Source organism: Mastomys coucha, unplaced genomic scaffold, assembly GCF_008632895.1.
Source record: "Mastomys coucha isolate ucsf_1 unplaced genomic scaffold, UCSF_Mcou_1 pScaffold1, whole genome shotgun sequence".
Taxonomy (NCBI): domain Eukaryota; kingdom Metazoa; phylum Chordata; class Mammalia; order Rodentia; family Muridae; genus Mastomys; species Mastomys coucha.
Genome location: NW_022196891.1, coordinates 78,120,996 through 78,134,344, shown reverse-complemented (window position 1 = coordinate 78,134,344; position 13,349 = coordinate 78,120,996). Strand labels below are relative to the sequence as shown.

Genomic DNA, 13,349 nt, shown 5'->3' with positions numbered 1-13,349 from the left:
TGTGTTGGGGTTGAGAAATCAGAAATCTACAAAAACTCAATTTATTTTTTTAAAATACTTTATGTGGTAAAAATACAGCAAAAATAGTTTTTTTGTTCAAAGACCAAAATATATACTGCTCTGGTCACATGGTTCTAAGGGTGGTTTTAGTAGTCTCTGGCTCCTCAGTTGTGCAGTGTGTAGTGTAGGTTGGCTTCAACCCGGTTTCACCAGCTTCAGTCATTTATCAAAGCTAGAATCATACTGTGGAAAGAAGAAACTGGAATTACTAATGTTTCCTTAGGGCTCCCCTGGAATCCAATACACTCAGACCTGCATGCGCAGGTTCATCAAGACACACCCACTGCAGTCACTTACTACCTAATAGGACGAGTGCTCAGATGCAGGCCTCTATGTCTTCACTAAAAGAGTAAACAGATGGAGGGGAGAGGGGAGAGGAAAGTCTAAAACCAATTTGGTTCTGTCATTAAAAAACAAATAGGGGTTGGAGAGATGGCTCAGCAGTTAAGAACACTTACTGTTCTTCCAGAAGACCATGTCCAGGTGGCTCATAAAGCTACTTGTAACTCCAGAGGGATCAATGCCGCTGGCCTCCAAGGGCAGCTGCACGCACATGCATATATCTACATGCATGAGCACACACACACACAACTAAGAATAAGTTCTTTAAAAATAAAATATGGCCGGGCAGTGGTGGCGCACGCCTTTAATCCCAGCACTTGGGAGGCAGAGGCAGGTGGATTTCTGAGTTCGAGGCCAGTCTGGTCTACAGAGTGAGTTCCGGGACAGCCAGGACTACACAGAGAAGCCGTCTCAAACAAAACAAAATAAAATAAAATAAAATATGGCCAGGCACATGCCCCTCTCTCAGCACTCAGAAGGGAGAGGCGTGTAGACCTCTGTGAGTTTAAGGCCATCCTGGTCTACACAGAGGGACTCTGTATAAATAGTAGTAGTAGTAGTAGTAGTAATAAATAAAATAAATAAATGAAAACCATGCCCAGGCCAAAACAAACAACAACAAAACAAGCCACACTAATTCCCCAGCCAGACATCTGCCTTGTGCTATTAAACCCAGTAATGCCTACTCATGGCTGGCCTCTGAAGCACTTTCTGCAGGTAGCTGACCTTAGCTCAGTGCAGTTGTGAGGTCTCCTTCCACAGCCCACCATGCTGCTATGTGGTCTGGTGTACAAGCTGGCCTTGGTCTGTGAGCTGTGAGAACAGCAAGACCCAGGCATCTCCTCCTTCACTCTCTGCACTACCACAGACTGCAACTGCCAAGATGAACACTTTGGGATCCATACTGCTCCTTCTTGTTACTTGAGGTGACACCAGGACAGGAAATACTCAAGAAAACTCACCTCAGTTAAAAAATGAAATAAAGGGGGCTGGAGAGGCCAGGCAGTGGTGGCGCACGCCTTTAATCCCAGCACTTGGGAGGCAGAGGCAGGCGTATTTCTGAGTTCGAGGCCAGCCTGGTCTACAGAGTGAGTTCCAGGATAGCCAAGGCTACACACAGAAACCCTGTCTCGAAAAATCAAAAAAAAAAAAAAAAAGGCACAGCCTTTTGGGCTGGTGAGATGGCTCAGTGGGTAAGAGCACTGACTGTTCTTCTAGAGGTCCTGAGTTCAAATCCCAGCAACCTCACGGTGGCTCATAACCATCTGTAATAGGATCTGATGCCTTCTTCTGGTGTGTCTAAAGACAACTACAGTGCACTCACATACATAAAAAAAAATTAAAAAAAAAAAAAAAAAAGCTGGGCGGTGGTGGCGCACGCCTTTAATCTCAGCGCTTAGGAGGCAAAGGCAGGCGGATTTCTGAGTTCGAGGCCAGCCTGGTCTACAGAGTGAGTTCCAAGACAGCCAGAGCCACACAGAGAAACCCTGTCTCAAAAAAACAAAAGAAAAAAAAATGGCCTGTAGAGAGATGGCTCAGTGGTTAAGAGCATCTGCTGCTCTTTCAGAGGACTAGGGTTCAATTCCCAGCACCCACATGGTAGCTCACAACTCTCTGTGACTGCAGTTCCAGGGGTTCAAACCCTTGCACAGACACACGCACAGGTAAAACACCAATGCACATAAAAAATAAAAATAAATAAAAATGATATAGCCAGGCATGATGGCACACATCTTTAATCCCAGGACCTGGGAGGTGGAGGCAGGTGGATCTCTGAGTTCAAGGCCAGTCTGAGAGTGGGTTCCAGGATAGCCAGGACTACACACAGAAACCCTGTCTTGAAAAACAATGAAAATAAACAAACAAAAAAGAGAAGTATATATATCTGCTGTGCAGGGATCAACCTTGCCCTTGTTCATCTGATCAAGATCAACCCTGACTAACAGATTAAAGTTACCGCAGTGCATGGACAAAGCCTCAGTGTACGCAGCTTCCACGAGTGTAACAGTCGGGCACATTAAGCATACAGTGGACAGCGCACTAAAGGCTGTCGCTGACAGTTTGCAGATTTTGAGTTTACTACAGATGATAAACTCAAGCACTTCAGAGCACTTAGTTGAATCCCATGAGGTAAGTTTTAGTAAGAGCCCATGTTCAGATGAAAACCCAAGGTACAGAGAGGCTAAGAAGCGCATCCCAAATCTCCCCGTAGGTAGCAGAGCCCAGATCCTACTGGGGGAGCAACTTGGGCATCAAGTCAAAGGCATGCTCCACCATTCTCTAAACAATGGGAGCATTTTCCTCAAAACTACTTCCATGTAAGGATTCCCTGAATGCCTGCTAAGTGAAAGGCACTGTAGCAGGTATGAGAGAAGCAGAAAATCCCTGAAATAAAAGCTGATAATCTGGTAATAAAATCATTTTTAAACAAAAGCATCCATCCCAACCATTTCAACTATGGATGGCATTCAGGGGGTAAGGTAACAATGATGTAGCCAAAAACAAGAGGCTGACAAAGGAAAAGGAGGATAGAAAAGGGGCGGGTACACCCACAAAGGGTGCAACAGCCCAGACTAAACAGCTCCAGAGGCTGCCGACACCCAGCCCTAGAGGCTGCCTACTGCTGCAGCTGTGAGGACCACACACAGCCCTGGCTCTAAAGTGCTACTCTCTCTATTTTGTTTTCTTGTTTTTGAGATAGGATCTTGCTGTAACTTGGGAACCATCGAACTTACCAAGTAGTCCTGGATGGTACTGAATTTGTGATTCTCCTGCCTCAGCCTCTCAAATGCTGAGATTAAAGATGTGTACCACTATGCCTGGCTAAAATAATGTTCTACAAACCAGTATCTTGGGGTGGAGACATAGCTCAGTGCTTGAGAGCACTTCTTGCTCTTGGGGAGGACCAAGTTTCAGTTCCCAGTACTTATATGGCAGTATATAACTATAACTCAAGCTCTAGGACATCCCATCTGTCTGTCTGTATACATACATACATACATACATACATACATACATATGTATGCATGTACATATTTTTCCTTCTAGCTTTTTAAAACAGAACAGTGAAACCTCTCAGCTAGATTCTATGAGTAAAGAGTAGCAATGGCAGTTTTAAGCATATTAATTACCTCAACGGCTAAGAAATAGGTGGTATAAAAAATTCTACTATAGGTCAGTGTGGTGGTTTGAATATGCTTGGCCCAGGGTGTGGCACTATTAGAAGGTGTGGCCTTGTTGGAGTAGGCATGGCACTGTGGGTGTGGGCTTTAAGACCCTCATCCTAGCTGCCTGGAAGTCAGTATTCTGCTAGCACCCTTCAGATGAAGATGTAGAACTCTCAGCTCCTCCTGCACCATACCTGCCTGGATGCTGCCATGTCCCCACCTTGATGATACTAGACTGAACTTCTCAACTTGTAAGCCAGCCCCAATTAAATGCTGTCTTTTATAAGACTTGCATTGGTTATGGTGTCTCTTCACAGCAGTAAAACCCTAACTAAGACAGTTAGATAGAACACTAACTTAATGATATAAATATACATTACACAGCTACAATAAACACACATAATTCCCAAAAGTGTGACAATGTTAATACAAAGTTCTCCAGTACAGTAATGCCTCGTGAACCAAAAGCAGGCATGGCATTCAGCATGCTGTGAAGACTATCCTAAACTTACCTATAAAGATACATGAAGAAACAGAGCAGGTAGAAACCAAGCTTGATCATGGCTTCTTTCATGTGTGACTTTAACTGTCCCCGGTTGTGTATTTCTGTTGGATCAAATACTCCCATGTTACCACTTGGCACCATAATGAACCTGACAAAGGGCACACACATTAAAAGGAAATCAGATCTCAGCATGAATACTGAAAAACAGTTTCAAAACAGTAGTGAACCTACAAATGTGAAGCAGGTCCTGCAGCCTCAAATCCAGACAAAATAGAGCTGTATGATGAAGTCTACCATCTGGTTTTCCTCAGAAGCTACTATTGACTTTTCATTTAATTTTCTGCCCACTGAGACAAATATAGTAGTAATACCTAATTAATACTGAGAACCTTTAACACATCTGTCTCTCTTTAGCTTTCTCATTAGATACAAGTTAAAGGAGATTCCAAAACCAAATTAATTTTATAAAGTTCTCAGAAACATCTAAGGATCTTTTTGTGTGTGGTATACATGTATACATGCATGCTATGTGTGTGTGTGTACATGTAGAGGGCAAAGGAAGAGTCAAGTGTTTTCTTCAATTGCTCTTATATATTGAAGCAGAGTTTCTTGCCCAAACCAAGAACTCCCTAATTCATCTAGTTGAGAGAGCCGGCTTGCTCCAAGGGATAACCTGCCTCCAACTGAGAGACTACAGAAGGCTCAGGTCAGCATGCCCATCTGGTGTTCATGTGGGAGCTGGGATCCGAACCCCAGTTATCATGCTTGTACTTTGTCCACTAACCCGTTTCCATAGCTTCCTTTTTGAGACAGGGTCTCATTCTGTGGCTGTCACTTTATAGTCCAGTCTAGCTTTGACTCAAGGACCACCCTTTCCCAGCCTCCTGAGTGCTGAGACTCGAGGCTTGTATCACCACACCTGGCTTTCAGAAACGTGTTTGTATGGATTGAGAAGGAAAACTATGAGAATCAATCGTTACAGCAATGACTGTACCATCTGTGTAATGCATGTCTGAACCTGGTACTGTAAATGACCCCACACACACACGTGCCTGTCCAGGCGTTGTGATTTCCTCACTCTTGCCACACACTTTCTCATATCATTTCTGTGAATTATAAAAGCCTCTTTCAGTTTCAAATGTCTTAAACTGTCCCCCAAATCCTACTGGTCTATCTGTACCCAGATAGAAGGTACTTTTACTTGAATATCCAAATAATACCTCAAAATACTCTCAAAAAGACTTACAATTCAGAACCAATGCTATCTAAGTTCCTTTGTAATCTTCAAACTTTCTTCTTATGCAATTCTTGTCTCTCTCACCTTCCTTTTTTTCTAGACAGGGTTTCTCTGTGTAGCCCTGGCTGTCCTGGAACTCACTCTGTAGACCAGGCTGGCCTCAAACTCAGAAATCCACCTGCCTCTGCCTCCCAAATGCTGGGATTAAAGGCGTGTGCCACTACTGCCTGGCAGACACATTCTTAGTATACACCTTTAATCCCAAAAAATAAAGATAAAATTAGTTTGTTGAAGGAAGCACCCATGTTTGGAAGTGACATCTAATTGAGTGGCAGACAAACTGATGAATCAGAGAAAGATATGACAGGATATACCCAACTCTCAGAGAATGGAGAAGAGAGAAGAAAAAGGATCTACTTTAGAATAATATAGGGGCTGGAGAGATGATTCAGCAGTTAAGAGCCCGCACTTGGGAGGCAGAGGCAGGTGGATTTCTGAGTTCGAGGCCAGCCTGGTCTACACAGAGTTCCAGGACAGCCAGGGCTACACAGAGAAACCCGGTCTTGAAAAACCAAAAAATCAATCAATCAATCAATCAATCAATCAATCAATAAATAAGAGCTCTGATTGCTCTTTCAAAGGTCATGAGCTCAAATTCCAGAAACCACATGGTGGCTCACAACCATCCGTAATGAGATCTGACACCCTCTTCTGGGGTATCTGAATACAGCTACAGTGTACTTCCATATAATAAATAAATAAATCTTAAAAAAAAAAAAAAAAAAAGAGTAGTGTAGAGAGAAAGAAGTAGGCAGCTCTACTGCAACAGTTGTACAGAGACAGGCTGCAGAGAGCGAATAAGCTACAGGTGAAGACAGAACAAGCCAGAGACTGAAAAGGAGCCAGAAGATCAGAAAAGATTGCTATAGTTAGTTTGAGGCCAAGCAGAGCAACTCAGGAGAAGCCAAGAAAGAAGTCAGATGGAATCAGTCAGTTTAGAAAGGAATTTGAGCCAGAACAGGAGTTGAGCCAGCTAGCAAGAGTTCGGGAAGAGCTAGAAATGGTGAGCTCATTCAGCAGTAAGCAAGTGTCACACACTGAAACATCCTAGACCTAGGTTAGAGTATAAGGAGGCTGGAAGCTTCCAGGACTAGGCTTAGGTTAGCAGACTGAGGCAGGAAGCCTCGGAGATATCAGCTCACTGGGATAAAACTTACATTTTAACATCTTTATATACGCCTTTCTAGAATCTGTAAGTCGCTCAAGTGGACAGGGCTGAGGATAGCATTAGTAAAGTGCTTTCCCAGCCTACACTGCATTTGGCCCCAGCGTTACATGAAGTGAGCATGCAGGTAGGTGTATGTCTGTTTTCTCAGGACTTAGAAGGTAGAAGTCAGAGACTCAAGAATATCACTTATCTATTGTTTTTTTTTAAAGACTTATTTATTTTTATGAATACAGTGTTGCTGTCTTCATACACACCTGAAGAAGGCATCAGATTGCATACAGATGGTTGTGAGCTACCATGTAGTTGTTGGGAATTGAACTCAGAACCTCTGGAAGAGCATTCAGTGCTTTTAACCAATGAGTCATCACTCCAGCTCCCTCCCTTATCCACCGTGCTGGTTGGTTTGTACACGACTTGATCATCTTAGTTAGGATTACTATTACTTTGATCAAATACTATAACCAAAAGCCACTTGGGTAGGAAAGAGTTTGTTTGATGTACATCTCTGTATCATAGTTCATCAAAAAAAAGAAGTTGGGGAAGGAACTCAAGCATGGCAGGAGCCTGGCTTCGGATGGCTGGCTCAGCCTGCTTACTTACAGAACCCTGGACCACCAGCCCAGGGACGTATTTACCCAAATTGGGCTGGGTCCTCCCCCATCAATCACTAATTACGGAAATGGTCTTATAGGCTTGCCTGTCTACAGCCTGATCTTTGGAGGTATTTTCTCAACTGAGGTTCCATCCTCTTAGATGACTTTAGTTTAGGTCAAATTGCCGTAAGACTAGATGGTACACTGATACAAGATGGAGTCATTTTGGAAGGAGCCACAATTAAGGAATGAGCCCACCTGACTGGCCCAGGACAAGCCGATGCTGTACTGTCTTGACTGATGATTGATGTGAGATGGTGGTCCAGGGAGAGCAAGCCAGTAAACAGTACTCCTCTGGGGCCTGTCACCATCCCTGTGGCTGTGGAAGCTGCTCAGTCACTCTACCTCTTTTCTATAGCACAACATACATCAGGGGTAGAGTGGTTGTTTACTGTTTTCCTTTTTGAACTTTCTTATTGCTCTCTCATGATTGTCCAACATTCTAATCTGAGCCTTATCCTCGGAACATAGGTTCCTTACAGTCTGGCCAGGACCAGTCCTAGGAAGACCTTGGTTTGTCTTTTTGAGACGTGAACTTGCTGTGTACCTCAGGCAGGAGGGGATGGAAGAGAGAACACATGCTTCTGTCATGAGAAAACATAAGAAGGTCAGAGAAGCAAGCATGAGGTCAAAGATCAGCTTGCTGGAATCAGTTTTGCCCTCCCATGTGGAGTGCAGGGATGGAAGCCAGGCTGTCAAGCTCGGCAGCCAACACCTCTACCAGCGCATCCCACTACCACTCCCTACCCTTTACATTTTGCTTTGTTTGAGATGTGTCCCTCCGGCTGTCCTAGAACTCTTGATATAGACCAGGCTGGCCTCAAACTCACAAAGGTCTGCCTGCCTCTGCATCCCAAGTGCTGGGATTAAAAGTGTGTGCCATCATATATGACTCATTCTTATTCTAACAGTATTTTATAACATCATACTTGACAATCAGCCAATGAGTGGGTTTTGCCCTTATAAAGGTCTAAATATAAACAAAATAAAAGCTGAGAGAGAGAGAGAGAGAGAGAGAGAGAGAGAGAGAGAGAGAGAAAGAGAGAGAGAGGCAATCTGTTAACATAAAAAAAATAATTCTAGGGCAGGAGAAATAGCTCAGTAGTTAAGAGCATTGGCTCCTTGCCTGCCCTTACATAAAACCCAGGTTTGGTTCCCAATACCACATGGCAGCTCAAAACAATCTGTACTTCCAGCTCCAGGGGATCCAATACTTTCTTCTGGCCTCCATGAGCACCCACACACATGACATATATATGCACACATATATACACACATAAGGAAATAAGTAAATATTATTTTACAATTCTTCACTAAATAACAAAACATAACAGCTTGACTATGGGTGATTTCCCTGGGCTATTTCTAAAATAAATTTCCTTAGGGGGAGGGGGGTGATGATGATGATATTTTGGTTTTGATTTTTTGAAGGGCAGGGTTTCTTTGTATAGCCCTGGATATCCTGGAACTTGCTCTGTAGATCAGGCTACCCTTGAACTCAGAGCTCAGTCTGTATAGGTCTTCTGAGTGCTGAGATAAAAGGCTCTTTCCACCATACCGCCATCGCTGCCCGGCTAGAGATCATTAATCTTGATTGTCAACATAGAAGATAAAGAAAAGCCAAATTCTGAGTGTATCTGTGAAATTTCCGGAAGCACTTAGATCATGACAACTATGGTCCAGTCAATGGATTAATTCTTCAGTGCACTCATAGTAGGAAGTCACTATTGGAAAGTGGTGAGACAGCAGGTGGGGCCTGCACAGAAGTGTGTCACTGGGGACTGTGCTGGGGCTGGGCCTCGCCCTGGTCCCTTCTATTTTCTCTGCTGTCAGCTGAGATGGAGTGAAGAAGCGCCTCCTGGCCAAGGGCTCAGGTCCAAGCAACCATCAACTGAAAACTCTGACATATAACCTAAGAAATAATTCTTCCTTCCTTTAAACTGTTTCTATAAGGCATTTTGGTCACAGCCATGAGAAAAGTGACTAATACACTTCATAAACTAAAACAAAAACAAAAACAAAAAATCCCAAATATTTATTACCAGGCAGTGATGGCGCACACCTTTAGTCCCAGCACTTGGGAGGAGGCATAGGCGGGCGGATTTCTGAGTTTGAGGCCAGCCTGGTCTACAGAGTGAGTTTCAGGACAGCCAGGGCTATACAGAGAAACCCTGTCTCAAAAAAACCAACCAAACAAAATACCCTATTTATTTATTTTATTTATTTGTGTGTGTGTGTGTGTGTGTCTGTCTGTCTGTCTGTCCGTCCGTGTACAAATGCAGAATGCTGGGCTTCTAAGTGCTAAATCTAAACTCCTACACTCATTACTGTATAGTAAGTGCTCCTAACCACTGACTATCTAGCTTCCTACTTCCTAAAATTTTTTTAAATCAAAACTTTAGTGTTAATCTTCACTAAAACAAAGACCTCAAAATAAACAAACAAAAAAAAATCCCAAACATAAATTACCTTCTTTGCAGGCACTACAGTACAATTTTGTTTGATGTACTTCCAGCACTATAGATATAAATAAATATTGTCTCAAACCTTTGACTGTTCTTAGAAGAAAATGATATTCAGGGCAATGAAAACATTTCCCAAGTCTTCAGGCTTCACGACTACACGTTAGAGGACTCTTATGCATGGGGGTTTTGTGCTTTATCCCAAGATTGAGCCATGCAAACTGCTATCTGCCCAATATACCAAAGAGAAGAATAATTCATTCTGATTTCATAAAGTATTTTGTTCTTCTTTATTTAATCACTGGGATGTTTTTGTGGGTAGAACTTGTTAATTATTTTCTTTTATCTATGGTTTTATGTAGCCTAGGATGACTTCAATTTCACTAAATGGTCAAAGCTAGACTTCAACTCCTGCTCCTGCTAACTCAACCTCCCAAATGCTGGGATTACAGACATGTACCATCACATCCAGCTGTTAAATTGTTTTTTTAAGAACTATTGTCAGAAAACAGTAAATAGACCATACTTACCTGTATATATTCCACGAGGCAACAGGTAAATTGAGAAGGAAGATGAACCAGTGCAAGGAGACAAGCATCAGCACAGTGGCAATGGTGTGGCCAACCAACTCTGGGATCACCCACTACAATCCAAGAACAGAGCATTACATCGCAACCTCTCCTGGCTGAACATGACACTCAGCCAAACTGATGAATATGCAGAGTTTTGATTTTAGACTCAGAAACCCCAGACAGGGCTATAACTTCTTGCTCTAGGCAAATATATCAGTTAACAGCTCAAAAATTGCCAGGCAGTGGTGGTACACGCCTTTAATCCCAGCACTTGGGAGGCAGAGGCAGGCAGATTTCTGAGTTCGAGGCCAGCCTGGTCTACAGAGTGAGTTCCAGGACAGCCAGGGTTACACAGAGAAACCCTGTCTCGAAACGCACCCCCCCCCCCAAAAAAAGCTCAAAAATTAAAGCAATTAAATTTCATTTTATTTCACCCTAAGCAAAGGCTTAGGCTATTTCACTAAGTAGCTCAGAATAATTAAGGAAAAAGCAGAGTATTAGTTACTTTCTATCCCAGCGTCTAGGCCAATATGCTAAAGCCTCTTGCTCTAAATGAGTATGGCACATAACCATACACACCTTTTCAATTAGAATGTCAATCTTCAAGCAACAGCTCCCCCACCCCGAAAACAATTTCCCATGTCCAGAATCCTGAGGAAGCAAATGCTATGCAGAAAGATAATTTTTTGCTGTTGTTTTGTTTTGTTTTTCGAGACAGGGTTTCTCTGTATAGCCCTGGCTGTCCTGGAACTCACTCTGTAGACCAGGCTGGCCTCGAACTCAGAAATCCGCCTGCCTCTGCCTCCCAAGTGAGAAAGATAAATTTTTAAAAATGTCCAGGTGTAGGCAGTGCCAGCAATCCCAGCACTAGGAAGGCAGGGGAATCGTGGGAAGTTCAAGGACAGCCAGGACTACCTAGTGAGACTCGGCCTCAAAACAACAAAATAAGAATAGAAATTTTAAAATATCGGGCTGGAGAGATAGTTTAGTGGTTAAGAGCACTTGTTACTCCCAGAGGAACCGAGTCTGTGTCCCCGCCAGGTGGCCCACACCTGACTGTCCTGGGGACACACTGACATCCTTTTCATCGTTTCCTAATTCATTTGTGGGAGAAAGAGTGGAAAGGGTCTTGCTGGGAAGCCCAGGCTGGCCTCAGAGCAAAACTCTTGCCTCAGCCTCCTAAATCCTGGAGTCATAGGCACTCAGGACCATGGCCAGCATTTTACCATGTAGAAAATAATACTGGGGGCTGGCAAGATGGCTCAGCGGGTAAGAGCACTGACTCCTCTTCTGAAGGTCCTGAGTTAGGATCCCAGCAACCACATGGTGGCTCACAACCACCCGTAATGAGATCTGACGCCCTCTTCTGGTGTGTCTGAAGACAGCTACAGTGAATTACACTGGAGCTAGGAGGGCCAGCAGATGTCCTGAGCTCAATTCCCAGCAGCCACACACATGATAGCTTACGGCCATCTGTACAGCTGCAGTGTACTCATACACATAAAATAAATAAAGTAATAAATCTTTAAAAAAAAAAAAGAAAATAATATTGAAGGGCTTACAGGTGTGTCTGAAAACTTAGTAATACACAAACAGAAAACTACGGAAATAAAATATATGACAACCTCCCCCGCTTCTGTTTTTGTTTTTTTTTTTTTTCTTGTTTGCTCATTTGTTTGTTTTTGAGACAGGATTTCTCTGTAGCCCTGGCTGTCCTGGAAAGTACTCTGTAGACCAGGCTGGCCTTGAACTGTAGAGATCTGCCTGCCTCTGCTTCCAGAGTGCTTGGAAGGTATACAAATCACTGCCTGGCTGAAATGTGACAATTAACACAAGGAAAGTAACGATATGGGAGAGAGGGAAGGAGGAGGTTCAGAGGAAATCTGTCTGCTCTGAGGCTCACAACAGGACACATTTTTACAAGAGTGGATCATAACAACACAAAGGCTGGAACATCAACTTACCCTGAAAAGACAAAGAGAAACTAGCACAAGCCAAGTACAGCAATGAGGAAATGGGTGTTTTCAGTGAGGGAATGCCTAACAACCAACTCCTCTTTGAACCTCTTGCTTTTCTGGTTTTTTTTCTAGTAGACTGAAGATGTGACATCACATGGAAACTGTTTTTCAACTCAAGCAAAGGCCCTTCAATATAGTTTTACACAGACTTTTATCCAGAAAGCTTCTCTGCTCATCTCATGAGATGAGGCAGGGACAAATGTTTCCCTATCTTAAACCCCCTAACTTGGAGGATTTATGGCAATATAAAGTTCTTATTATATTAACTATAAAATGGCCCTAAGACAAATTAATCAAGTCCACTTCTTTCCACAAACCACACAAGAAAGGTCTTCTTTCACTCAACAGAAGACAGACTGAACAGTTTTTCCTAGTGCGAGGTGGCACAGAAAACAAGAACAACCAGCCTCATGCACACAAGACAGCCAGGAACTTCCACAGTAGAGAAACAAAATTTAACATCAGGTCTAAGTTTATGACCTAAAATACTGTAAAACATAGCAGTTCTATCTAGGACATTACAATGAATACCAAAATGCTAAAATTAAAAAAAAATGCAAATCCTGATTATCTATAATAAAACTTAATATGAAAAGAATCAGCATCAACCAAAAATGAGCAGAGAAATGTCTTACCTTGTTTAATTTTGAGCAACATGATCTAGCGTTAATGTAATCACATTCTAAATCAGACAATGTAATGATCTGGTAATCGATAAGGAATTATATATACATGATATTGGTGTTCATAAGGTATATGTATATGCACATGTATGTACCGGAGGTCGATATTAGCGGTTTCCTATTTTTCACCTTAGGTTTCGAGACATCACCTCTAAGACTGAAACTGGCTGTCTGACTAGACTGGCTAGCTAACAGGCCCCCAGAATCTTTCTGTCCCCTCTTCCCAGGGCTGGGGCTCAGAGCTAAGTCCTCACACTTGCACAGCAGGCACTTTACCTTACTGAGCCATCTGTTAAGCCTCGGGAGTTATACTTTCTGATTATTCATGTTTCAGAACACAGTTCTAGCACTCCGGAGATGAGTGGGTTAGAAGTTCAAGCCCACCCTCCGCCACATAGGAATCTGAATTGCAAGGCTATAAT

At 42.9% G+C, this 13,349-nt stretch overlaps 1 protein-coding gene across 1 annotated transcript in view; it reads right to left on the bottom strand.

Annotated features, from left to right (window-relative positions):
- The window catches only part of Cnih4 (cornichon family AMPA receptor auxiliary protein 4), a 15,845-nt gene continuing 2,496 nt past the window's right edge, over positions 1 to 13,349 (bottom strand). The window contains exons 2-5 of the mRNA XM_031336858.1: positions 12,880 to 12,948; positions 10,185 to 10,297; positions 4,082 to 4,222; positions 1 to 243 (exon numbers count right to left, since the gene is read on the bottom strand). Coding sequence (XP_031192718.1) covers positions 216 to 243; positions 4,082 to 4,222; positions 10,185 to 10,297; positions 12,880 to 12,948 — 351 coding nt within the window. The 3' untranslated portion in view covers positions 1 to 215. The remainder of the gene's footprint in view (positions 244 to 4,081; positions 4,223 to 10,184; positions 10,298 to 12,879; positions 12,949 to 13,349) is intronic.